The sequence below is a fragment of the Myotis yumanensis genome, unplaced genomic scaffold (assembly GCF_028538775.1).
Source record: "Myotis yumanensis isolate MYYU_CA2020_CCGP unplaced genomic scaffold, mMyoYum1.0.hap1 SCAF_10, whole genome shotgun sequence".
In the NCBI taxonomy this organism is placed as follows: domain Eukaryota; kingdom Metazoa; phylum Chordata; class Mammalia; order Chiroptera; family Vespertilionidae; genus Myotis; species Myotis yumanensis.
The window spans coordinates 71,976,876-72,004,739 of NW_027223761.1; the positions used below are offsets into that span (position 1 = coordinate 71,976,876).

The 27,864-nt window shown below is 39.7% G+C and overlaps 1 protein-coding gene across 2 annotated transcripts; it reads right to left on the bottom strand.

Annotated features, from left to right (window-relative positions):
• Positions 1 to 528: 528 nt before the first annotated feature.
• RAB39A (RAB39A, member RAS oncogene family) lies at positions 529 to 27,864 on the bottom strand. Of its 2 annotated transcripts, XR_011472866.1 has the most exons (3): positions 27,558 to 27,864; positions 2,876 to 5,492; positions 531 to 563 (listed from the first exon to the last, which is right to left on the bottom strand). XR_011472866.1 is itself a non-coding variant. In XM_070425984.1 (2 exons), exons 1-2 carry the CDS (start codon positions 27,782 to 27,784, stop codon positions 5,066 to 5,068), a joined length of 654 nt encoding a protein of 217 aa, XP_070282085.1. In that variant the 5' UTR covers positions 27,785 to 27,864; the 3' UTR covers positions 529 to 5,065. The 2 variants fall into 2 exon arrangements, 1 of the variants encoding a protein (XP_070282085.1); XM_070425984.1 differs by having other exon boundaries at positions 529 to 5,492.

Below are 27,864 nucleotides of genomic sequence, written 5' to 3' on the forward strand. Positions count from 1 at the left end.
GACCATGATTTCTTTTCAATAATTCTGAAATCCAAAAGCTCTAAAAACCTAATTCTTTTGATAACTCATAAAAATATCTGACCTGAACTCATTAGATTTTGTGTTTACTTTTATACATACATTTTGCTGCATATCTATATTATAAAAGGCCTGTGGCTCTAACACTGTAATGACGAAAGACCAGCGCGGGTGGGCGGGGCTGCAAACAGGGTGGGGCAGCGGGTGGGTGGGGCCACGAGATTTCGTGCGCTGGCCTTCCAGTACACTAATATTTGGTTATGGGGTTCTAACCCACAGTCCACAAAGGTATTATGTAATATATAAGAAATTCCATCTGTTTAATTGATTCTTATTTGCACTTAATATGTGAACACACACACATGCATTTGATTGCAGTTAAATAGTTGCTTGTTTTAAAAGCACCACTAAAGATGGTTCACTAAAGATGGATAATGTAACAATCATAGTTCTCATTCTCATTCTTTTATTCATTATTTAAAATAAAATAACACTAATAACATACTTCAAAAGAGTTTATACCATATCTTCCATTGGCTGTCATTCTAAAAAAAAAAGACAAGATATGACTTTAGCAAAACATGTTTGTTTCATGGAATGGAATGGCATCTATAAATTAAAACTATATATATATGGAACCAAAATTTAATAGGATTAATTCAATATAATAACCATCAATTAAAAGTTACTGAATGTCACAATGTTTTAGACACTATTTCAAAAAAAAGGCAAAAAAATTTACCCAGAGAGATAACAATAAGGAACATTTTTAAAGTATTTTTTTGTTGTTGTTGTTAATCCTCACCCTAGGATATTTTTCCATTGATTGTTAGAGAGTGGAAGGGAGGGGGAGAGACAGAAACATTGATGAGAGAGAGACATATTCAACACATTCATTGGTTGCCTCCCACACTCACCCTGGAGCCTGGCAACCAAAGTGCGTGCCCTTGACTGGAATTGAACCTGGGGCCCTTCAGTCCGCAGGCTGGCACTTTATCCACTGAGCCAAACTGGCTAGGGCTAATTTTTAAAATCCTAAAAAAATTTTTCATTTATTCTCCACCATAATTACATGTAGTAAGTGAACTAGATAGTGTAGTGATTGATACTGTCATAGCCCATCACTCATGTGTCTACTTTCACTGGTTATTAAGATTATAGAAATATATTTGGATTTAGAAAGATTCTGAAGCAGAAAGAGCTATTTTTCAGCTATAGAATTTCCAAGTTAGCTTCTAGTTGGGAATGTATTCTATATTAAAATACAAAGGATCTAAATTTAAAGCCTTTACAATCTTTTTCTTTCCTCTCAAAGATTACATGTTTTCTTTGCATTTCCAACTAAATCTCTCCAGGCAGTTACTTGGGAAAAACGAGTTAGCTTATGAAATGGACCTTTAGTCTTTCAAATCCTTCTCACTATGTCAGACCTAAGGAAATTATTCAAATACCTGTGTAGTGCACTTTTTGAAGTCAATGGAAGCTTTGTAATTAATTGAACCAAGGGCAATATAAAATCTGACAAAAGCACTCTTAAAATGATTTTATTAATCCACAGTTTTTTGATGTTGTAAAGTTGGATAAATAGATTGGTAAAGTTATCTTAATAATAAAGATGGCTTTGGTTGCCACACACAAAAATCATAGAGCAAACTCTCAAGATTCCAGGCTCAAGAAATCTTGTTTGCTACTATTATGTATATAAAGATCACATTTAAAAGCACTCTGATTACATAATCATTTTGGCTTAAGCTTCTCATTTAATGAACCATCACATCACCACTTGCACTAAAAGTGTTAATTCAACTCAAGATGAGAAATTTCTGTCAGGGACAAGTGTATCATATGATTGGATAGTTTTTTATTTTTTAAAATCACATTTATTTAAAATATTTAATAATTAGCTACATCATTCAGTAGTTTAAAATTTTTAAATTTAAATTAAATAAATTATAAATTAAATCATTTCAATTGTATCTAATTTATGTATATCTGACTTTTAAGACACTTTGGTCGTGAACAGATATTTTCACTATTTTGGCATTATTATTCATATTCTGTATAATGATGTGTAAGAAAATAGGTCAGCTATTTTATATCCTTATATATTTATACATATATGTATATCTGGATAAAGATATCTGGCTACGTTTATACACATGTTTGGCAATCTTGTATTACCATAAATAGCTCCTCTATAACCTCAAAATGATTTAGTCCAATTTTAGTATTTTGTGGATTCAGTTAGCTCTCATTTCCCCTTTTCTCCACCGCACACACAAACACATACACGCTTCACACAGCATGGCAATGGAAAGAACACCGACTAAGGTGTAAGGAGAACCAGCGTTCTAGGCTTGCTTCTGCTCACGGGTGACCTTGGTAGTTACCAACTTTTGGGGCCCTGCCTTCCCATTTGTTTCTTCTGATTCCTTAATTATACTCTGAATCTTGGAACAGATCATACCCGTTAGCGCAAATATTAGTATTAAAAAATGTGTCCACTGAAAGTTAAATCACATTTTATATTTTAGGTGTTTAACTTTATTCACCTTTTGTTAGATATTCACTTTTTGAGTTTATGCCATTTTGGACTGGTGAAAAATTATAAGATTTAAATTTTTAACAGTAAAAATAGATTGCTTCACATTTTGGGGACAGGTATTTTCTTATCTGGTCAATTATAGTGTGAACTCACATGAAATTAATCTAAGGCTATCAAGAAAATGTTGACAATATAAATATTCAAAAATTATATAGTGATGTTATAATTTATATCTTTTCTCTCCATAAGCACTATTAAAAATACTTACATGAACCTAGAAAATGTACATGTATTTAAAAATATAATATCTACCTTGAAGATGCACAAAAACTAGATTCCAATATGACTTTTGCTTCAATTAAGTCTCCTGGGATTTCCCTTTCTAGCATTTGCTCTTTGGAGGAGTGGTGCTTCAGGATAAGAGGGCAGAGGGTACTCATCAAACCAAGAATTCCCCCAGGTCCATGAGAACATGCACCTCCTTCTGCTTTCTCTCTGCAGGGAAAGAATATGAGAAAACCACATTCTAATCCTTTGTAAATAGAACAGCATGCCCATGAGCAGCTGACACCAATCCCACATTTGTATTCTGCTTTCTCTATTTACAAAGCTTTTTCACATCATTCAGTTGATTCTCAGAGTAATTCCATAAATGGATCATCAGCTTCAATTTACAGGTGAGAAAACGGATGCTTAGAGAGGTTAAGTGACAAAGGACAGCAAACGCAAGCTTAGAACGCAGGTTTTTTGATTCCTTCTTAAATATTCTTTCCACCATACCACTTTGGTTTTCAAACAAAATGAAGCTACTACAGTTTAACAGTAAAAACCTCATGGTTCCAAAAAGTCAACTTCATGGTGCCACTCTGTGATAGGAATGGTTTACAGAACAGAATAGAAATGTATGCTATAAAATATTTGAGATTGTCATCAAAATGTCCCTTCCAGGAGGGGAATTTAACCAGTAAGTTCAAAATTAGGAAACTCAAAAGTCATTTTGCAGACTTAACTCATTATTTTATCTTTACTTTTACTGATGAGATGTAAAATATAACTTGAATGCTAAATGTATCTAACATCTAACCAACTAACCAGAAAAATCTTTCCTACACTTGTATTGGAAATGGGGAAATTTAGAAATTTACTTGGACAAAAAAGCAGTTACTAAAAGCATTCTATATCTACCTATATTGATGCCATATTTTTCCATGTATAAGATGCTATATTTTTCTAAAATTGTTAGACTGAAAATTGAGGGTCGTCTTATACATGGAAGTCAGCCAAGGAGGGAGCCTGCGGGTGCATAGCTGCCCATACCTTGTCAAACATGCTTTCTCCAATCACAAGCCTTATTGTTACTGATGTCAGCTGATGCCCTAATTGGAGGTGGAGGTGGAGAGTGTGCAGATGCAACAGGGACCAGAGCATTCTGAGCCCATAAAGACATCAGAAAACAAAAAGATAAATACCGGTAAGCGATTGTCTTACTCTGCAAAATACAAATGAAATCAGCTATGCAAAAGTGCATGGAAATAGAGCTGCAGAGAGACAATTTGGACCTCCTCCCACTGAGTGTATGATCAGACAGTGGAGAAAACATGAAGAACAACTCCTTAAGATGCCAAAAAAGAAGAAGGCCTTACAAGGAAAACCAGCAAAATGTTCAAAATATTGATTTCTTAATCTGGGGTTGGAAAAGTGGAGGGCATCTTATAATGGAGACGTCTTATACATGGGAAAATATGGTAATTTTGACAATAGTTCAAGGTAAATTGCATTTACTTTTTTGAAAATGTCAGTATAGAAATACATTTCTTTTTATTGTCTAAAACAGTATGCTGTAACATCAAAACATTCGCTGATAAGTGGTCCTTTGTTTTTATCATTATAAATATTTGCAATACAATATTTTGCGTGGATCCTTAGATAGCTTCATAAAACATAAACTTTTCAGGAGCAATAAATCAGAGAACAAAAATGAGTACAAAACTTATTTTTTTATGTTTAGGCAAAATTAAGGGAAGATAAATATTTTAAATGTTTAAAAAACCTGGTACTCTACCTTAAACAAGGAACTGCTATTTTAGTCTAGTAGTTGATAACTCTGAGATTATTTAATTTGTAAGTGAACAGTGCACTTTTAAATCACTTTACTATTCAATATTAGTAAATGAACAAGACAACATAATTCCTGATAAAATCTTTTCAATCAGACTATATATGCACAAAAACCCCATTTCAAACTGTCAAGAAAAATGAGTAATATTGACATATTTGGACATTAGTTCAGCTATAAGCTAACAAAGCAGGAAAGGGGGTAAGTTGATAGTTTCAAGAAAAAGTTGTCTGTTTTGCCTGATATTTTAGCAAAACGCTGAGTCTTGTAGTGTAACATGTTAGCATAGTGCTCTGGATCAAACACCTTACAAAACAGTGCTGATGGTGGTCTCTATCCTGGAATGATGTCCACCTGTTCTTGACGGTTCTTTGGCATGTTTGAAGTCAGCAGAAGCACTCTTTCCTGGGCTTCACTGCTTCCTCAGAAGAATGCACAGTATTTGGAACAAAACCACTTTTCACCCCTTCCCAGCCATCCTGAATACAAATCTCTCCCCTTTTGATAAGGTCATAGATGTCTCTTGTCAAGATAGTGAAGGATTCCTCAACATTAGTAGCATCTTTTGCTGAGGTTTCTATATACTTCATACCACAGTCCGCTGACAGCTTTTCAGCTTCTTCCCTTGTAACTTGACGTATTGAAGCTAAGTCGCATTTGTGTCCCACTAGCAAAAATACAATCCGAAATGGCTGTACGTGCATTTTTGCTTCTTCCAGCCAATCTTTCACGTGTTCAAAAGATCGTCGGTTAGTAATGTCAAATACTAAAAATCCACCAACTGAGTTGCGGTAATAAGATCGAGTTATTGATCTGAAAAATAAAGAGAAAAAAATGTTGTAAAAGGACAAGTTGCACCATAATAAAATTTGAAGATACCTTACTGTGATTAAACTAGAATTTATAAATCAAGTATATAGTGTTTTAAGTGAACCACTGACAACAAACGTTATTTTCAGATAGACAAATAAGCATCTCACACTGTCTTAGGATTATTATTTTTAAATATATGAAAGAATAACTATTATATCATTGTGGTTAAAAATAGGCACACAGAAAGATTTGGTGAAGGGCAGAGGTTGCTAGCAAACCAGATCTTAAGAGTATCTCCCAGTCATTAAATTAAATAAGCTCCTTTCTATTAGAGAAGAAACAAGGGCAAACTTGCTATATACTCGTATATAGTCCTATGATATCCCTACTAAAGAAACAGAAAATTGTTTGGAGGTGAGATGAGGTATGCTAATGATTTTTCAAAAGAAATGTTTTTTATTGATTTTAGGGAGAGACGAAGGGAGAGGGAGAGAGAGAAACATTGGCTGCCTCCCACACTGAAGCCTGCAACCTGGATATATGCTCTGAATGGCAACCTTTTGGTGCATGGGACTACACTCATCCAACTGAACCACACTGGCCAAGGTTATGCAAGTGATTTTTTGCATCTCCAGATCTAGTCTCCACTCTCTGGGCCTCAGGAAGCTGACCCTTTACAGAAAGCTTTCCCAGACTCCCTTGCCGTCTGGCTTGCAGTTGGGTTCAGCCAGTGGGAGGTGCCTGCTGGAGACTGGAAGGGAGAACAGGTATGGACATCCCCCAACTCCAAGCCAGGCTGTGACTTGGTTGTGTTCCTCTGCTTCTGATCAAGGCTCCTGTTGGGTAGCTCCACCCCCCATGGCTACGGCTTTCACCAGGTTCTGGAGATTTCATCCCCTCAGTTGCCCCTTGTGGCCAGGTGGTCAGTGGCTTCCCACTGTTACTATCCCTGAATAGCTTCACCATCCTTTGTTGGTGCCCTTGACCTCTCCCACATTTCTGTAAATAGTTACTTCATTAAACCCTTTTCAGATAATCTTTCAAGTGTCCCATTTGTTTCTGAGTGAACCTGAGGCAAGGTAGCAAGGCCTATACCAGTGATGGTGAACCTATGACACGCGTGTCAGAGGTGACATGTGAACTCATTTTTTTTGGTTGGTTTTTCTTTGTTAAATGGCATTTAAATGTATAAAATAAATATCAAAAATATAAGTCTTTGTTTTACTATGGTTGCAAATCTCAAAAAATTTCTATATGTGACACGGCACCAGAGTTAAGTTAGGGTTTTTCAAAATGCTGACACGCTGAGCTCAAAAGGTTCGCCATCACTGGCCTATACTGTTGTATATTTCTTGCCTTTTGCTATGTTTTCTCTTCTTGCCTTTACATATGTTGTTTTCTCTACCTAGAATGTCTTCTATCCTTTTCTGCCTAGCAAACTTCCATGTCTCCTTCAAGAGTCAGATCTAAAATCATGTATGTGAGAAGCCTTTTCTGCCATCGACCTCTCCCCCTCCACCTCTCTTAGGCACTCCTCTTACATTCCAATATACCAGCGGTTCTCAATCTGTGGGTCGCGACCCCTTTGGGGATCGAATGACCCTTTCACAGGGGTTGCCTAAGACCATCGGAAAACACATATATAATTACATATTGTTTTGTGATTAATCACTATGCTTTAATTATGTTCAATTTGTAACAATGAAATTGGGGGTCACCACAACATGAGGAACTGTATTAAAGGGTCGCGGCATTAGGAAGGTTGAGAACCACTGTAGTAGACCTTTAGTATACTGCCAGTATGTCAGTTTTTAAATGTTTTGGTTGGAATTGCTGGTATGTCTCCCTCTAAATTCAAGACTCCTTGAGGATCAAATATTTTTCATTTATGTACCTAATAATCATATTACCTGGCAAATGATAGATGTCACTTAATATCTGTTATACTGATTAATTTTATTGGAGGGAAAGCACTAAGTGTTATATGAGCGAGAGATTGCATGTGTCTCAGTTTCCAAGTTGTCAGTGATTTTTCGAATTGAGATCATCCTTAAGCAAACTCATCTGTTACTTGCTGATGCATCAAAGATCTTTGCAGAGGACCACTGGGTTATCTAGTATTCTCAAGTTTTGCAAACCTTCATTATCCCTATTGCTGAAATTACAGCTCAGTTCTGTGACCCGATACCACAAGTACCATTTGCTTGGAGTGTGAAGAAAGTTATTTTATTCCCCTATCTTGCCATTTCTCCTGCTTTCCTGTTTCTCCTTAGAATTCCCACCAGAGAGATTCTCAGGTGATTATATTTTTAAAATATTTTCTCAAAGACTACTATATTATACAGCCATTGACAATAAAAAAAAATCTCCCACTCTCTTTAGCAGGCTACAAATAATGCAGTTCAGTTCAGTTGTTGCTTTAAAAAAAAAAAAATTGAGCCCTAACTAGTTTGGCTCAGTGGATAGAGCATTGGCCTGCGGACTAAAGGGTCCCAGGTTAGATTCTGGTCAAGGGCATGTACCTTGGTTGTGGGCACATCCCCAGTAGAGGGTGGGCAGGAGGCAGCTGATTGATGTTTCTCTCTCATTGATGTTTCTAATTCTCTACCCCTCTCCCTTCCTCTCTGTAAAAAATCAATAAAATATATTTTAAAAAATTGAGGGATAACTGATTTGTTATTGTTTTGCTGCTCATCTTTATATGTGTGAATTTATGCTGATGTACAGTGCCTTAGGAGAAACCTAAGGTTATATTATAAGATTGAAAGCTTTAATTTATTCAGCACTAAATCTGCATTACTTTTATTCCCTATCCTACTTAATTTACCATTTGTATAATTTTTAAAAACATGTATTTGCTCTGGCTGGGTATCTCAGTTGTTTGGAGCGTCATCCTGTGCACCAAAAGGTGGTGGGTTTAATTCCCAGTCAGGGCACATACCTAGGTTGCAGGTTTGAACCCCCACTGAGGTGAGTACAGGAGGCAACCAATTGATGTTTCACTCTCACATTGATGTTTCTCCCTCTCTCTCTCTATTCCTCTCTCTAAATCAATAAAATAAAATAAAAATCCTCAGGTGAGGAAAAACAAAACAAAACAAGAAAACATGCTTTTGTGGTTGAAAACTCAATGTTGAAATAAATGTTTGTATATTAGGCAGGGGCATGTCTTACACTGTAGGAAATGCCATGTGTTCTAGTACCTTGTATTTAACTTTGAAAACATTTGGAATACAGCTGGCAAATAATTCTGTAAAAGAAAATTACAGCAAAGTATATGCAATTATGCTATAAAACAGCCCTTATTAATGATTAGTTAGAATAAAGGGTCTTAATATGACACCTACCATTTTCTATATAATAATAATATAATTGAACAATAGGACAGTGATTTTCACCCTTTTTCATCTCATGGCACAGATAAACTAATTACTCAAATTCTGTGGCACACTAAAATATCCTATATAATAAAGAGCTCATATGCTAATTAGACCAGATGGCAGAACGACCTTCTGGAACGACCAGTGGGCAGGGCCGCAGGGCCACGGGGCCGCAATGCAGCCAGGGCCGTGAGGACCAAGCGCCTTGCATGAATTTCGTGCATCGGGCCTCTAGTATATTGCTGATCTCACACAAAAAACAAGGTGTAATTTTCATTCATTCACACAGGACTATTGTTGTGTTGGCTGTTGTCATTTTTTAATTTGACAATCTAAGGGAAAAGAGTTAGGTGCCCCTGACTAAACAGTCAGGTATTGCATGTTGTCAAAATTCTTGCGGCACATGGGTTAAAGACTGCCAATTTAGAGGAAGAGACAGGCCTTCGGGCTGAAAACTGAAACCTGAAAGGCAGGTCTTACAGCGAGGGCAAGGAAGCACCTATCTTTCTTCGGATCTCCTCTCTTGAGTCAGGACACGTAGATCTCTAGAAGTTCTTGAAGGTATTACAAAGAGGTAGGGAATAGATACTAAACAAACTAGGTAGGTAGGGCTCGCTGTAAAGAATTCAAGAGTTGATGAATAGTAATTCTTTATCAGCAACGACATCTTGTTGCATGTTACTTTATATCTATTTCCTTGTGGGCTTTGAAAGTCTCACAGAATGAATGGATGATTTAAAGAAAGGAAAAACAGGGAAAAAGAGAAGGGAGAAATATATGAATGGATTTCAATTTGGTCTCGGGTGTGTTATGGGAGAATTAAGAGTTATGAGACTATACTCTGGCAATACTGGTAAAAGGGATACAGCATACCCTAAACCCAGTGTGATGGTGGTATGATGGGGAAGGTGAATTATGAAGGACATGGATCAGGGTTATAAGCTCTTAGCCACATCTTGTTCCTCCCAAGTGGAAGACCTGTAATATATATATATATTTTATATATATATATTTTATACATATATATTTTAAAAACCTGCCTAGAAAGCTACACTATTAGCAATTCCTATCCCACTCTCAGAGAACAGTCTTCTCTCAGGATGTTTTCTCCTCCTCCTTGCCTTAACTGAAACCAGCCTGCAGAGAACGCAGCTTTCCCTGCAGCATGCTCATGCTCATTCCGTAAGATCAGGAGGTGCCTTCTGCCTCCCCAGTGCCACTTCCAGATAATTATTCTCTCCCGACCCTGTTGTGAAAAAATTCCCTGCTCCTTCGAGGCTTATGCCATCAGGCTCATCTGTTGTCATTTGCCAACTGCTTGGTCATTCTCCATGTACTGAAGATTAGCACTTCGTTTTGTTTTTCTTTCTATCTCAATTCCTGACCTTCTGATCACTGTTTTCAGCATCCATTGAACTATCTTATGCCATCTCTAAGTTTGATCTTCTTGTCTCTAGTGAACTTTCCCCTTTATTCTGCCTTTCTTATCCACTTCATTTTCATCAGCAGCATTGCTCACTACCTCAAAAACTACAAAATTTAATCTACTTTTTGATCAATATCTCAGCCCACAAACATGTTTTTACTATAATTCTTTATTTTTTTAATGTATTTTATTGATTTTTTACAGAGAGGAAGGAAGAGGGATAGAGAGTTAGAAACATTGATTAGAGAGAAACATTGATCAGCTGCCTCCTGCACACCCCCTACTGGGGATGTGCCCGTAACCAAGGTACATGCCCTTGACCGGAATCGAACCTGGGACCTTTCAGTTCGCAGGCCGACGCTCTATCTACTGAGCCAAACCGGTTAGAGCTAATTTATTTTTTAAAATATTTTCATTGATTTTGAGAGAGAGAGGAAGGGAGAGGGAGAAAGAGAAACATTAATGTGAGAGCTGACCCAAAGTGTCTATAGCAGACTGGAATGCTCTATCAAGCCTGGGAAAGTTCCACTGGACAATTATAGGAGTGGCATTTTGGAATAAAGGCATGCTCTCATTTTCAAGAGCTGTTTCACTTTTGAGAAATCATTTGTGGCTTGCAAGCTTTCTTTGATAAGAGACCAAATAAATGCCTGGCTGTGGAATACCAAGCGACTGCAATCTAAGTGCTCACCGAGAGCTAAGTGTTCTCTGACTCATCAGGCTGGAACTTTGTCACCAAGCAGAAGTCATACATATAGGCAGGAATAGGGTTGGAACCTGCGGGGACCCAGAGTAACAAGGCTCAAACACCAAGCACACCCACTCCTGCAGCGCCCTCTCAATGTGTGGCCTTATCTGGATTTCCCTACAATAAAAGAGGAAAAAAAATTCAAGTCTGCCTTACAGATGGCTGGAAACAATATGCTGGCATTGCTCAGCCCCATTCAACCCGAAGGTCAAAGGAAACGAGAAACCCTCCCACGCGTGGAACTTCTCCCAGAGGAAGAGATGGAGAGATGTAGGTAAGAATCTACACCAATTCATGAGCGGAGGATAAGGGTTTGACATGTTGGAAAAAAACAAGATTGGAGGACTGATAACAGGAGGTATCGGGGAAGAGGTATGTTGATGGATGTGAATACTTGTATCCTATGTGAATAGTTACCATAAACCCCTCCATGGAGGAGTTCCTAATAATCAGTGAAACAACACATTCTGTCCTACAGTTAAGTCAGTAAACTTTCACCCCGGTTTGGACTCAAAGAGGTCTTGGTGGAGAGTTGGAGGCTATGACTGGGCTCAACAGAGACTTTCTCTTACCTGGACTGTCACTGCTCAATACCCATTTTCCCAGCAGCTACTGACACCTTGGATATGGTACTTTACTCTGGGAGGGTCATCATGGAGGGGACACTGATATGTCCTCATTGTAACTGACATTTAATCTGGATTCAAATGATACTTGCACCACTACCATGAACTTATGGAATGCCTTATACAGCCGTGGTATCCCATACTTTGATGCAGACCAAAAACTTCACTTAAGAGAGGAAGAGATAGGGAAATGGCCTGGTGCCATGGAATTCAGTGATCTTGTCATTGTCACATCTTGTCCTATAAAACTGTGGAATGGGTATTAAGATTCAGTTATGCTCATGTCCAGATTTGTAAAATTTTGGCATGATCCTTCAGGATGTATATGTTCTAAACCAGTGAGGAATAGAGTAGATGGTATTTCTCTCCCTCCCCCCATAAATAGATGCAGTGGTTTGGGAAACAAGGGGTGAAAATGGGGTGATGGTACCTCTCACAATTACACTTAACACAACACTTTTTTGTTGCTCCTAATCCCTATAACTCTAAACTATGCTGATATAAAGGTTTAGTACCCAAGGGAGAAATGCTTTCACTAGAGAACCACATGAAGCTTCTGAATTAGCTGGGGCTGCTAACAGTCCATTTGGGGATTCTCTTTTCCCCTTTTTTTTTTGTTAATCCTCCGCTGAGGGTATTTTCCAATGACTTTTAGAGAGTGGAAGCGAGGGGGAGAGACAGAGAGAGAGAAACATCGATGTGAGTGAGACACATAAATTGGTTGCCTCCCACACATACCCCGACGAGGGCCAGGGATCCGGACTGCAACTGAGGTATGTGTCTTTGACTGGAATGGAATCCGACCAATGGAATGGGACCCTTTAATCTGTGGGCTGATGCTCTATCCACTGAGCCAAACTGGCTATGGTCATTTTGGGATTCTTATGGAAGTGCGTAAATAGGCAAAAAAAGGGAAAACAATATTGTGGGGATCACCTGGCCTTCTGTGGTTCTTGCTGCCCAAAACTCCTGGGATCTTTTGGTTCATTCTAGACATGGTCCCTCTAGTTTCCCACCAAGTCTCTGTGCCTCAGATATGCTTCCAGTTACTTTCATTTTTTATTAAGGTCCTCAAGTTGGTTTTGTTGCTGGCAACCAAAGACCTGATTGCTCAGTTTACATATCTACACTAATAAAAGACAAACATGCAAATTGACTGTACCTTTGCTATGCCTTAAGCCACGCCCACCAGCCAATCAGAGCAGCTATATGCAAATTAACCCAACCAAGATGGTGGCTAGCAGCCACGGAGCTGGAGCAAGCAGGAGGCTTGGTTGCCCCAATGATGGAGGAAGCCAAGCTTCCCACCTGCCATGGCCAGCTCTGAGCTCCACTCAAAGCAACAAAGTTTCAATTATTGAAGATAAATAAACCCCAAACACCTGCTTTCAGCCGCCGTGGCCACGGAGCTGGAGTGAGCAGGAGGCTTGGGTTGCCCCTGGCGATGGAGGAAGCCAAGCTTCCCTCCCACCTGCCCTGGCTGGCTCTGAGCTCCTCTCAAGGCTACAAAGTTTCAATTATAGAAGGTAAATAAATCCCAGAATAAAAAAAAAGGTAGAAAAAAAAAAGAGGCTGGGAGCTTCTGTCGCCAGGGAGGCTTGGCCAGCCTAAAAATGGCCCTCAGCCCCTCTCCCAGACTGGCCAGGCACCCCAGAGGGAACCCCCCACCCTAAAGGGGGTGTGGCCAGCCTGAAAACAGCCATCAGCCCCTCACCCAGGCTGTCCAGGCACCCCAGTGGGGACCCCCACCCTGAAGGGGGTGTGACCAGCTTGCAAACACCTTTCAGCCCCTCACCCAGGCTGGCCAGTAACCCAAGCAGGACCCCCACCCTGATCCGGGACACCCTTCAGGGCAAACCAGTCGGTCCCCACCCATGCACCAGGCCTCTATCCTATATAATAAAAGGGTAATATGCAAATTGACCCTAACAGCAGAAAGACTGGGAATGACTGGTCACTATGACACACACTGACCACCAGGGGCCAGACGCTCAATGCAGGAGCTGCACCCTGGTGGTCAGTGCGCTCCTACTGGGGGAGCTCTGCTCAGCTACAAGCCAGGCTGATGGCTGCCAGTACAGTGGTGGTGGTGGGAGCCTCTCCCACCTCCTCAGCAGTGTTAAGGATGTCCGACTTCAGCTTAGGCCTGCTCCTGCTGGCAAGTGGACAGCCCCCGAGGGCTCCTGGGCTGCCAGAGGGATGTCTGACTGCCAGCTTAGGCCCAATCCCCGGGGGAGCGGGCCTAAGCCAGCAGGTGGTCATCCCCCGAGGGGTCCCAGACTGCGAGAGGGCACAGGCTGGGCTGAGGGACCCCCCGACCCCCCGCAAGTGCACACATTTTTGTGCACCGGGTCTCTAGTATTTTATAAGAAAAGAATAATACAAATCAAAGTTACAGATATTTTTAAATTTTCAAATTTCATGAGGCCGAAGTTCATTATTTTAAAAAATGATTGGGCTCGCCGAAACCGGTTTGGCTCAGTGGATAGAGCGTCAGCTTGCGGACTGAAAGGTCCCAGGTTCGATTCCGGTCAAGGGCATGTACCTGGGCTGCGGGCACATCCCCATTAGGAGATGTGCAGGAGGCGGCGGATCGATGTTTCTCTCTCATCGATGTTTCTAACTCTCTCTATCTCTCTCCTTTCCTCTCTGTAAAAAATCAATAAAATATATTTTTAAAAAAATGATTGGGCTGAAAAACACATGAGATCTACACTTAACAATTTTAAGTGCATAGTAGAGTATTATTAACTACAGCACAATGTTTCATCTTGCATGACTGAAACCCCATGCACCACTGAACAGCAGCTCATCTCCTCCTCCCACCACCTAGCAACCACTCTTCTACTTCCTGCTTCCATGAGCTTGACTACTTTAGGTACGTGCAGTATTTGTCCTTCCTTCTGTGACTGGCTTGTTTTACTTAGCATAAGGTCCTCAAGACTCATCTCTGTTGTAGCATATTATAGGACTTCCTTTTTTATAGCTAAATAACATTCAATCATATGTATACATCACATTTTCTTTACTTATCGACAATGTTTATTCTTATATGTATGTTTGATTTAGAATAGAAAAATGTGGTCACCTTGCCTATGTAAACATTTTTAACTGTTTAATTTTCCTCTTAAATTTTACTGAAATACATATTTTATCTATGAAATACATAGATAAATGATATTGAGAGCACTGAAGTTTGCTTACATTTACAATGAGTTACTTACTATAAGAGCAGTGCAATTAAGTATGAATGATATCCTTTGGAGAGTTTGGAATTTTTTGACACAAATTACATGATTACCGACATTCTAAAAAATGTCAATGATATCTCACATTAAACAGTTATTTAGTTTCCTGGAAGGCGCTTAAAGTAGGATGGTGTTGTCATATGAAGGACAAAAGTCCCTAGAATGCTCAAGATTATTTATACTAGTTACTTATATATAAAATTTTGTCTGAAAGTGGCAAGGTTATATGCTGTTATTATGAACTTGGTTGGATGTGCACAAGCCTCTTAAAAAGCAACAAAATATAGAGCACTTGCTGACTTACTTCGGTAAAATGAACCAGATGTTCCATCCTGAAAATGCCCTTCTTGTGGCTTTGCCAATTGTAAAATAGGCATTTAGAGGCTAGAAGTATTTTAATGCCAAAGGCTGTGGGCAGCAAGCAGCCTATGAAAGCATTAGTGTCAGGAGAGCCTCTGTCACTATGATATTCCACTCCTCCGCCTCCTTCTGGGAACATTCGCTGTGTTGATGCTTTATTTACTGCGACCCCTGCCTTGTAATCTGGGCCTTTCCCACTGTTATCAGGAGATGAAACAAGTGTCCCCATTCCTTTTATTGTTACTGATGCTAACAGTCCCTGCCCTTGCCTAAGATTCTGAAATTTAAAGCTTATGACATATTTTTCTTTATACAAATATTAAAATTGTTTTCTTTTATAATCCCAGGGTCTTTCATCAAAAATCAAGTTTGTGGTTGTGGAGGTTATATATAATACTGATAAGAAAAAGGAGCCATATTATCTCTTTGACTATGGGGACTTAATCCCTGACCATCTTGTATTTTCCTTTTATAAAAGAGCATCACTTTATGCCCTGGCTGGTTCTGCTCAGTGGATAGAGCGTCGGCCTGTGGACTAAAGGGTCCCGGGTTCAATTCTGGTCAAGGGCTCGATCCCCAATAGTGGGCATGCAGGAGGCAGCCAATCAATGATTTGCTCTCATCATTGATGTTTCTATCTCTCTTTCTCCCTCTCCCTTCCTCTCCAAAACCAATAAAAAAATTTTTTTTTAAAAAAAGAAAGAAAGATAGTGAGGCCTTCTTATCACACCTAGCATGCTCTATTCACCGTTTAGCCTCTATTTCCCTCTGTAGCAGGTAAGACATTCTGATATCCTATATAGTTTTTCCAGCTTCTCTGGTTATAGCCTTTCTCCGTGAGAGCAAGGATTCCTGTCAGGTCTTTTGGAATGCTGTATCCCTAAGTGTCTAAAACAGACTGGGCACACGTGAGTCCTATCAATATTTGTAAATGAATAAAGAGCCAGGTTAATTAATTCAGATTTTGTCAGACTGTGCTCAACCAGCATGTGAATGCTGAGCAAATGGGAAAATACAGAGAGAAAAACAAAAAAAGCTTATCTCCTTTTGATATTTATAGTAAGAATCTGTGAAGTCAAAAGGAGAAAAATAGGCTGAATAATTACATATGCTATAAGCATATAGGTGAAATAATCTACATTTTCTTTAAAAAGTACTGTATTTAAATAGAAAGTAATTCAAATTGTACTTTGCAGTGGATTCTGGAAGGCGAACAAGTTTTGTGTGAAAATCAAAATAATTTATTTGGAAATTAATGAGAAATGTTTCTAGCTTCATTAATTGCCTATAAGGTGATGATGAAATGATACTTATTTTCTAGTTGGTATTTTACCAGAAAGTGTACATAACAGATTTCACTTATTTCAATGCTTTCTGGCATGCTTTTGCAGAACAAAGATGATGAAGACCAGCTTCTCATAAGTATTTTATTTTCCATATAACACAGTGCATTATGTGACCTAACATAATAAAAAATATTTTTTCTGCCCTGGGCAGTGTTGCTCAGTGGTTAGAATATTGGCCCGCTGGTTTGTACCTGGGTTACAGGTTCCCTGCCCCGGTTGGAGAAGCAACCAATTGATGTGGCTCTCTCACATCAATGTTTCTCTCTCTCTCTCCTCTTTCCCCTTCCCTGTCCGCTGTCCTTCCACTATCTCTAAAATCAATGGAAAAAATATCCTCCAGAAAGGATTAACCAAAAAAAGAAAGAAAAAAAAAAAGAACAGAAAAGATAAGAGAAAAAAAAGAATATTTTTTCTTGGGTTAACTCTCTGACCATTTTTGTGATTTCCGTCTGTTCCCATAAGGCTTCTTCTATACTGTTCTGTCTCATGTGCTTTGGTATATCTCTGCACATAGTGGAATTTATAACTCGTGTTTATCCTTTCCTCATTTTGCTGTCTGTGAAATTATGCAGTTTTTATTGTCAAGTCCTTTGAATAGATTATGTTCTTTTCCTTTTTTCTTTCTCTATTTTTTATCAAAGTTATACGTACGTGCACACTTACTTTTTCCATTCCTCCAACCTGCCAATATCATGGTATCATACTTTTAGAAAGATCATGTTTTAGCACTTATGTTTTTCTGACCATGGAGATTCTTTTCATTGCTGAGCTCTGGAGTAATCTATGACTTATTTCCTTTAGAATTAATAATTATCTTCCGTATTAGTCAAGATAGACTAGGTCAGGGGTGGGCAACCCCTGGCACGCGTGCCAAACATGGCACACCAGTAACTTTTGCTGGCACCCTCTCTTATAATCTTCCATTTACAATTTTTTTCTTAATATCGACTTTTTTATTTTTCAGATAAATTCAGTGTAGGTGCATCTTAGATAAATAAATCATTTTACATAACAAGTTATCTTAAAGACCATAGACATGGATTGACGAGAGAGGGGAAGAGCAATTTCTATGCCTCTGCCTTAACTCTCCCTGCCTTCCTAGATCTAACCAGTGTTTTGGTTTCATCCACATACGCTTGTGAATCTTTGTTCTCAGTGATGAATTTTGCTAAGTCTTGTAATAGGAGTAGCCTGACGGATGAAAGTAGTAGCTCGTGCATATCTCTGAAGGTCACGAAATATAAACCTGATGTAAAATCTCTGTCATCAGTGATGCAGCAGCAAAAGTCCCACTGATAATATCAAACAGAGTCATAAAGTTTTTTGTCGGACTATCAGTGTACATGTATACATTAAAAAATAAATGTATTTTTCATCATCATATACTGTGTTTTTGTCGCTCGAATGAATTTTATTATTTCTTCAAGGTTATTCACATATGTACACCTTAAGAGATATTAAGTAGGCATAACATGTTCTCAAATAATTAGGCTTGGCATGCAGAAGAATTTTGAGTCAGAGATTTTGCTGGTTTTGGCACGCACTCACAAAAAGGTTGCCCACCCCTGGACTAGGTTATGGGCAGTAACAAACAACCTACATCTAGATAGGAAGAATGTTAAAGAATCTGGGCTGTATTTTAAACCATCTCATGAAACTTCCGCTCAAATCCACTGGCCACAATTAGTCACATGATTCTGCAAAATGCAGGAGGATAAATTTATTCCTCACATGTGTCCAGAAGAGGCATCAAATATGAATGAGCACTAAGTCCCTACCACATCTTCTTCTTTTTCTCTAAATTTCATGTAGTTTCCAATACTCCAACCCCAAACTCTCTACCAGTTGCCTTTAAGAAGGTAATTCAAATTAGTTTTTCTGTCAATTTCCCCTTCCTGAAGAGGTCTCTCCTACAACCTTTTGCCCTGCTCCAATCTGGCCTGGTTGTCCTTGGTATCTACAGCAGAGAGATTATCCTAAGATCTCCCTTCACCATCTTCCTGGGAATTTGCTTTACCCTTCTTCACAGGTAGTTCCTATTCATTCCTGGTTTATTTCTGTGTGTGTGTGTGTGTGTGTGTGTGTGTGTGTGTGTATAGTGCATCCTCAACTAACTTCCTAAAAAGATGCATGAAGTAATATTTTGAAATCTTTCAACTTTGATTTCTGCTCTCACAGCTGAATGATAACTTGGTCAGATACAGAATTCCTTCAGAATTTTGAAATAATTTCTCCATTGTCTTCTTGCTTCAACTGTTATTTTAAGGAAATTTAAGGTCAATCTGATTCCTGATCTTTTTTTAAATTTAAATCATTTTTATTTTTCAATTACAATTGACATACAATATTATATTAGTTTCAGGTGTACACCACAGTGACTAGACCAGCGGTTCTCAACCTGTGGGTCACGACCCCTTTGACGGTCAAACGACCCTTTCACAGGGGTCGCCTAAGACCATCCTGCATATCAGATATTTACATTACGATTCATAACAGTAGCAACATTACAGTTATGAAGTAGCAACAAAAATAATTTTATGGTTGGGTCACAACATGAGGAACTGTATTTAAAGGGCCAGAAGGTTGAGAACCACTGGACTAGACATTATATAACATACCAAGTGATCGTCCCGATAAAACTCATACCCATTTGACATAATCCATGGTTATTAGAATGTTATTGACTATATCCCCTATGCTGTACTTTATATCCCCATGACTATTCTATGACAACACATTTATACTTAATCCCTTCACCTTTTGATCCATCCCCCCAACTCCTTTCCCATCTGTCAACATCAAAATGTTATCTGTATCTACAAGACTATTTCTGTTCTGCTTGTTCATGTATTTTGTTTTTTTAGATTCAATTGTTGATAGATATGTATTAATAGCCATTTTATTGTTTATATTTTTTATCTGTCCTCTCCCTTCTTATTATTAAAGAAGAACCATTAATATTTCATGTAATTCTGGTTTGGTGGTAATGAACTCCTTTAGCTTTTTCTTGTCTAGGAAGCTCTTTATATATCCTTTGATTCTAAATGATAGATTTGATGGGTAGAATAATCTTGGATATAGGTCCTTGCTTTTTGTCACTTTCATTATTTCTTGCATATCCCTTCTGGCTTGAAAAGTTTCTGTTGAGAAATTAGCTGAGAATCTTAGGGGAGCTCCCTTAAAGGTAATTAAATGCTTTTTTCTTGTGCTTTAAAGATTCTCTCTTTGTCTTTAACCTTTGGCATTTTAATTATGATATATCTTGGTGTGGGCCTGTTTGGGCTCATCTTGTTTGGGATTGCGCTTCCTGGCCTTGAATGCCTATTTCCTTCACCAAGTTAGGGAAGTTTTCTGTCATTATTTTTACAAATAGGTTTTCAATTTCTTGCTCTCTCTCTTATCTTCTGGCACCCCCATAATGTGAATGTCGATATGCTTGAAGTTATCCCAGAGGCTCCTTACACTATCCTCATTTTTTTGGATTCTTTTTTCTTTATGCTGTTTTGATGGGTGTTTTTGCCTCATTATATTGGCTTCATACTCTACTATTAATTCCATGTAAATTATTCTTCATTAAAGTTAATATATCCTTCATTTCTGACTGGTTCTTTTTTATGGCTTCCATGCCCTTTTTTATGCTGTTGAAGTTCTCTCTAAATTTATCTACTTTTCTCCTAAGTTCATTGGGCTTCCTTATAATCAATGTTTTGAACTCTGCATCTAGTAGATTGCTTATCTCCTTTTTCTTTACTTCTTTTTCTAGAGTTTTTTTCTGTTCTTTTATTTGAGACATGTTTCTTGTCTTTCCATTTTAGCTGTCTCTCAGTGTTTGTTTCTATGTATTAGGTAGAGCGTCACATCTTCTGGGCTTGGTAGAGTGGCCTTATATATTAGGTGTTCTGTAGGATCCAGTGGCACAGCCTCCTGATCACCTAAGCTGCCCAGGGGGTGCTATATCTGAATCTTCCAAGTGTTTCCTCTCCCCCACTGTGTGAGCCGTATATACCCTCCTGTTGTAGTTGTAATTGCTATTGTTGGCACGTCAATAGGAGGGATTTACCCGTAGGCTGACTGGCTGCCATGAACATGCAGCATCAGCTGTGCAGGGACCCCACAGATGCCAGCAGAGTCCACCCATTGAATGTGGAGGTGGCTGGGTGGTGCTTTGACGTGGTCTGAAGTTGTCTACCAGTTGCACTGGTTCTGGCGCCTCCTGGGAGGTGCAGGCCAAGGTCAGCCTCCACCTGTGCTCTGCATGAGTTAGAAAGTGATCTACAGAAGGCTGCTACTTGTGCTGGGCTTGGAGGTGCCCAGGTGAAGCCAAGCTGTGAAATAAGGTTGGCTGCTGTTAGTACTGGGCTTGGGGTCACTTAGCAAGAGGTATGGGCCATGCTGAAGCCAGGTGCTGCTGGTTTGAGAGGTTTTGGTAAATTCTGAAGCAGGAGCTAAAATAGGCGATTTGTATGGAAACATCACTGGAAACAGGTTGGGTGGCCCACAAGTTGGGAGGTATGAGGTCTCAAGGAATCACTAGGGTGGGGTGAACAGTGTGAGCCAGGTTCATGGAGACTCAGATATAGCACCCCCTGCCAGCTCTGTGTGAAGATGGATGGCTCAGAAAAGGAACAATGGCCTCTGCCAACACTTTTCTCTAGGAAAAAGCTGCTCATCTAGTGCTTGCCCTGATGCCAGGCAATCCAGTTCCTTCCAGTACGTCTGGTGTCCCTAGAGCTGCTGTTCTGACATGGAGATCACAGAAAGTGAGTCTGAGTAAGCCCATGTGTGATCCCTTTAAGATGAACGCCAGTGACTCCAGCAACCCTCCATCTCATTCAGCCACAATCCCTTCTGGTTTTCACAGCCAGAAGTTACGGGACTTCTCCTCTTGGCACTAGAACCCTGGGATGCGGGGCCTGGTGTGGGGCTAGAACCCCTCCAGGGGGACCTCTGAAGTCAAGATATCCCTCCCAATTTTTATCCACCACATGTGGATGTGGGACCAGCCCCTTCAGTGTCTCAACAGCTTCTTCTTTAAATCTCTAGTTGTAGAAATTCCATTTGGCTAGGTTTCAGGTGGTTCTGAATAATGATTGTTCTGTAGTTTAGTTGTAATTTTGATGTCCTTGATCTTTTTTGTGACCTCTCCTCTCCCCCCGAAAGTTTGTAGGATCTTCTCTGTGGCTCCAGTGTTCTAGAATTTTATGACAATGTGTCTTTGATGTATTGTACTGAGCCTTTCCAATTTGAAAACTCAGTCCCTAAATCTTGGAAAATTTTTTTGAATTGCTTCACGGATGATATCTCCTCTCTCTCTCTCTCTCTCTCTCTCTCTCTCTCTCTCTCTCTTTCTCTCCCTCTTCTTTCTGTTTTATCTTTTTGTTACTTGTGTATTCAACCTTTGGACTAATCCTCTACTTTTAAATAAAAACTTCTTTTCCTATTTTCTAGGTGTTTGTCCTTCTGTCCTACTTTTTGAGAGATTTTGTCAACTTTATATTGAGTGTTTTATATTTTCTACTATGTTTCCAAAAAGTGTTTTGTTCTCAGAATATTCTTTTTAAAAAAATAGTATCCTATTCTTCATTTATGATTACAATATTTTTCTATTATCTCTCTGAGGAAATTAAGAACAGCTTTTCTTGGTCTGTTTTAACATTACCTTCTCCCTTATTAAGTTTGTTTTCTCCGGTTGATTTTTACCTGTCTGTTTTGATCCCTTAGATAGCACTTTGTGCTTATAGCCCTTTCCTAAGTTAATTTGCTGGTTAACTAGTGTCTGCAGGTCTTCCATTGCTCCAAACATAAAAAGTTGAACAGTTATGGTCAATGAATGTGACAAAAGCAACTCATTCAGGTCGTGTCTCTCAAAGTATACTCCTTAAGACACTAGTTATCATAGATTTTCACATTTTAAAAATCGTCCCTCAAATAATTTTGGGAAATGCTAGTTTAATCCAAGTTAAACAGATTTCTTTGCCACAATACTTCTTAGAGCCTTACTGATATTCATGTAAGAGAATGCTATATGCAATACAGGGATTTCCAAAAGTATTTGATCACAGAACCCATCTTTTAAAATGAATCCTAAAAGATGAGTGTTCTGTAGAACATGCTTTGAGAAGCACTGCATTAGGAAGACATTATTCTCTGAGCTTGATAACCAATGGCTGAAACTATAGCACCTCGAAAGTCAGATAATATGAAAGGAAAATAAATAAAAGGCCAAATCTGGTGTGAAGCCTTGAGGTCTCCTATTACTTACAGCTAACATTGCTATTTCTTTATCTCATAAAAGTGCTTTTTATGGGAAAAGTTTGATTCATGCTACCTAATATAAAATTATACTACAAGACCATAGTAATCAAAACAGCATGGTACTGACCTAGCCAGTGTGGCCCAGTGGATAGAGTGTCGGCCTGCAGACTGAAGGGTCCCGGGTTCGATTCTGGTCAGGGGCACATTCCCAAGTTGCAAACTCAGTCCCTCGTCAGGGGCATGCAGGAGGCAGCTGATCAGTGATTCTCTCTCATCATTGATGTTTCTCTCTCTCTCTACCTCTCCCTTCCTCTCTGAAATCAATAAAAATATATTAAAAAAACAAACAGCATGGTACTGGCATAAAAACAGACATATATATCAATGGAACAGAATAGAGAGCCCAGAAATAAACCCATGACTTCATGGTCAATTAATATTTGACCAAGGAGGCAAAAACATACAATGGGCTAAAGACAGTCTATTCAATAAATTGTATTAGGAAAAATGGACAGATACTTAAACCACCCCCCCCCCCCAGAAAAAACTAGACTACCTTCTTATAGCACACATAAGAATAAACTCAAAATGGATTAAAGACTTAAATTAGAAACCATAAAAATCCTAGAAGAAAACATTGGCAAGAAAATCTCGGACATTTCTCGTAGAAATTTTTTCTGATATATTGCCTTGGGCAAGGGAAACAAAAGAAGAAAAAAACAAGTTGGAGTACATCAAACTAAAAAGTTTTTACACAAAGAAAAGTATCACTCAGCTTCTGTGGCTCAGGGGTTAAGCATCTACTCATGAACCTGGAGGTAGTGTTTTCTTTTCCCTTCCGCTGATATGGAATACAGTATCTATGAAGATGATTATGTCCTAAGAATAACAGAAAAATGAGAAGGACGGTACCTGAATGATGGCCTGTAGGAGAGGCGCTCCAACTTGGATCACTTACCTTAAAACTGCTTGTTACATAAGTCAAATAAACCTCTATCTTTAATGTCAGAACTATAATTTTGACTCTCTTAATACAGCAATTTAGCATTTATCCTCACTAAAACATAGTGTTAATAATAATAATTTAACATAGACGTGTTATATTACAACTTACAATATGCTCACATATACATTATTTTTCTAAATGAGCGATTTTCAACTTTTTAACTTCATGGCACACATAAACTAATTACTAAAATTCTGTAGCACATAGAAAAATATATTTTTTGCCAATCTGACCCCCCAAAAAGGTATAATTTTGATTCATTCACATCAGATAGCTATTGTTGTATTGGTTGTTGCCATTTTTTATTTGACAATCTAAGAGAAAAGAGGTCAGTGCCTTTGACTAAATAGTCAGGTATTGCATGTTTTAAAAATTCTTTTAGCACACTGGTTGAAAATCTCTGTTCTAAATCTTCTTCATTTTTATTTTGTTCCCTTTTAGTTTTTTCAAGTAGTTATTGTCTGCAAGCATGTTAATCTGGACATTGAAAATGAAGGCTTTATTTGTCTTTCCTTCCTATATAATAAAAGGCTAATATGCAAATCAACTGAACGGCGAAATGACCGGTTGCTATGATGTGCACTGACCACCAGGGGGCAGATGCTCGTCGCAGAAGCTGCCCCTAGGTGGTCAGTGTGCTCAGCCAGAAGCTGAGCTCATGACTGGTGAGCGCAGCGGCAGTGGTGGGAGCCTCTCCTGCTTCCACAGCAGCATTAAGGATGTACGATTGACAGGGAGTGGGCCTAAACCATCAGTTGGACATCCCCCATGAACTCCTGGACTGTAAGAGCAGTGATGGCGAACCTGTTGGGCTCAGGGTGTCAGCATTTTGAAAAACCCTAACTTAACTCTGGTGCCATGTCACATATAGAATTTTTTTGATATTTGCAACCATAGTAAAACAAAGACTTATATTTTTGATATTTATTTTATATATTTAAATGCCATTTAACAAAGAAAAATCAACCACAAAAATGAGTTCGCGTGTCACCTCTGACACGCATGTCATAGGTTCGCCATCACTGTGCAAGAGGGTGCAGGCTGGGCTGAGGGGACCCCCCACCCCCACCCCAAATGCACGGATTTTGTGCACTGAGCCTCTAGTTATATCATAATTAAGCTGGGAGGGGAAAAAGAAAACTAAGGCTAATCATAGTTATAATTATTGGCTCACTGTTATTTTGTCTATGTTTTCAAGCTATATGCCAAGCTGTCTAAAGGAGGTTCCTTTTTGTTAGTTTATATTTAAACTAACAAAAACCTCCAAATATAAAATTCCCAAAATCCTAATGGTATAATTACAACTGACAGAATTGTATCTTCATGAACTATAGTATCTTTCTATGGAATAAGTGTTCAAGGATATCTATTATTCAAAATAAGTATCTGTATTTTCATGATGATACAGAGTGATTTAACAGCAATTTCTTGAAGTGCAATTTTATGGTGAGACATCCTGCTAAATGAGAGAAAAATCAAGTATTTGGAGGTAGCTACTGAAATATGTATGTATTTATAAATACATCTTATTAAAGAGCCAGACAAAATAAAGTATGACTCATTTTTGGTAAACATTTCCTAAATTTTCTTATATTATTATGGGAGTTACCTTCTGGTTTTAATAATGTATATAAGATGAATTACTATTTACTTTCTTATTTTTTTTTTTAATATACTTTATTGAATTTTTACAGAGAGGAAGAGAGAGAGATAGAGAGTCAGAAACATCGATGAGAAAGAAACATCGATCAGCTGCCTCTTGCACATCTCCTACTGGGATGTGCCCGCAACCCAGGTACATGCCCTTGACCGGAATCGAACCTGGGACCTTTCAGTCCGCAGGCCGACGCTCTATCCACTGAGCCAAACTGGTTTTGGCTTACTTTCTTCTTAAAGGGAATGATCTATTTAACAGAAAGGTCTTTAAGATCTAATTAATTATCCTGTACTCTCTTGTTAGTAAGTTCAGGAACCACTGTTAAGGAAACAATTAGACATAATAAAATTTTACCAACCCATGTTTCTTGTAGTTGCAATTCATAGTAGATGGTAGAAGTTTAAAGCATTCAAAACATGTTTTTATTATATCCACTTTAGAGGGGTGAAGCAAGAGCTATTAGTAAATGCTAAAGGAATTGGTAATCTATCTTAGACTGGTAAAACTACAAGGAACCTTAGAGCTCCTTCATTTCACAGATGAGGAATCAGAAGTTTGAAAATTATTTTAATTAAAGGAAGCTTCCTGAAGTGGAAAAAAAATTCTTCATGAAATTCCAGGTATTGTATAATTCAAATCAAAAACCTTTCACAGCGTTCTGGAGGGCTGTCTTTACCATCTTTCCACTTCATACATAGGAAAACTAAGGTATAAGCAAGCTAAGCAGTTCACTTATTATCTCTATGAATCAGTGTCATAGCTGGGAATGGAAGCCAAAACTTTAAATGCTGGAACAACCTCACAAAAGTAAGATGAGCTCATAGGGAATGGATGCTGGCTGCGGGTGAGGGGACACCATGTTTGGGAAGTCCTCGCATGGAGTACTCTATTTCACAAGCCCCGTACTTGAAGACTGCAAAATGCTTGCTTATTGATTTGAAATCTTTAAAAACCTCCAAGGACTATAGCATCTCAGATTCCCTACCTTCCTCTAAAAAAAAGTGTCCTTGAATCCTAGAAGATTAAAATGTGCTTTGTATTTGATTCGGTCTTACATGTCCAGCAAGTGCATACAATTTACATTTACATTTAGTCGCCTTTGTGAAATCCTTCTTTCGGCGTTTCAAGCGAACATTTAGAGTAAGACTACTCATTGGAATCCCTCCTGTTTAGAAACGTATACATTCACCTTGGGATGTTATAAATACTAGTACAATAAAGTTCCCGACAGATCTCAGTATGCACACCTTTGCCCCACCAAAGCACCGATGATGATAAACTTGTAAAGAGAACTCAACCCTTTAAACACACACACACACACACACACACACACAAAGCAAAAAACCCTGAGCTGTGCCCGTGTCGCTGATGTCACATCTGGTGGTTGTACAAGACACATCCCCACGGGTCGTGGCCGGTATTTCTGATGACCCCATTCGGGGCTGCGAGGTGCTCAAGCCATTACCGCATCCCTCTCCCGCTGCGATGCTCGGGGAGCTCACGCGGGAGCAACCGCGCGGGGCACTGCTGACCGATGGCGAATCCGGGAGCCCTACTTGGCAGCCCTCCCGGGCCGCGCAGAGGGGACGCGGCTCGGTTAGCGGAGGAAAAGGGGGGCTCCGCGGAGGGGGGCGGCCGGGCGTGTGCAGCAAGGGACGCGGAGTTTGAGGAGAAGGCAGAGGGGAACCGAAGAGTTGGGGATCGAAATACCAGCAGGAGCCGAGCGGGTTGGGGAAGAGGGGGGTTCGGTGAGGGTGACCCCGGTTCAGGCGACTGAATGAATGACTCGAAAGGGGGCGCAGGAAATGGGTGCCAAAGAAAGAAGTGAGAGATCGCGGAGGAGGAAGTCGTCCCTGGAAGGGGAGGGGCGAGGGGAAGCGAGAGTGGAATGTCTGCACTTTCGAGGGGAAGGGCCAGAGAGCCTCCCCGGACCGGGACTCCGGCGCCGACGCGGGGGGAAGGGCGGCGGGCGGCGGAGGGCCCGGGGCCCGGGGTCCGGCGCCGACGGCCTACCTGAAGCGCTCCTGCCCCGCCGTGTCCCAGAGCTGCAGCTTGATCCGCTTGCCCGGCTCGATCTCCAGCAGGCGGGAGAAGAAGTCCACGCCGACGGTGGGGTCGCAGGCGGGGGAGCGCAGCCCCGGGAAGCGGCCCTGGGTGAAGCGGTGCAGGAGGCACGACTTGCCCACCGTGGAGTCCCCGATCACGATGAGGCGGAACTGGTAGATCCAAATGGTCTCCATCGCGGCGGGCCCCGCGCGCTCCGGGGCCGCCCCACCCTCCCCACGGCCGCTCGGCAAGTTCGGCGGCGGGAACTGTCCCT

Bases quoted from the DNA above. Each gene is read 5' to 3' on its own strand.
- RAB39A (XM_070425984.1), bottom strand. From the start codon at position 27,784: ATGGAGACCATTTGGATCTACCAGTTCCGCCTCATCGTGATCGGGGAC. The intron at 5,493-27,557 runs GTAGGCCGTCGG...TTTATTTTTCAG, and splicing joins GCGGGGCAGGAGCGCTTCAG to ATCAATAACTCGATCTTATT.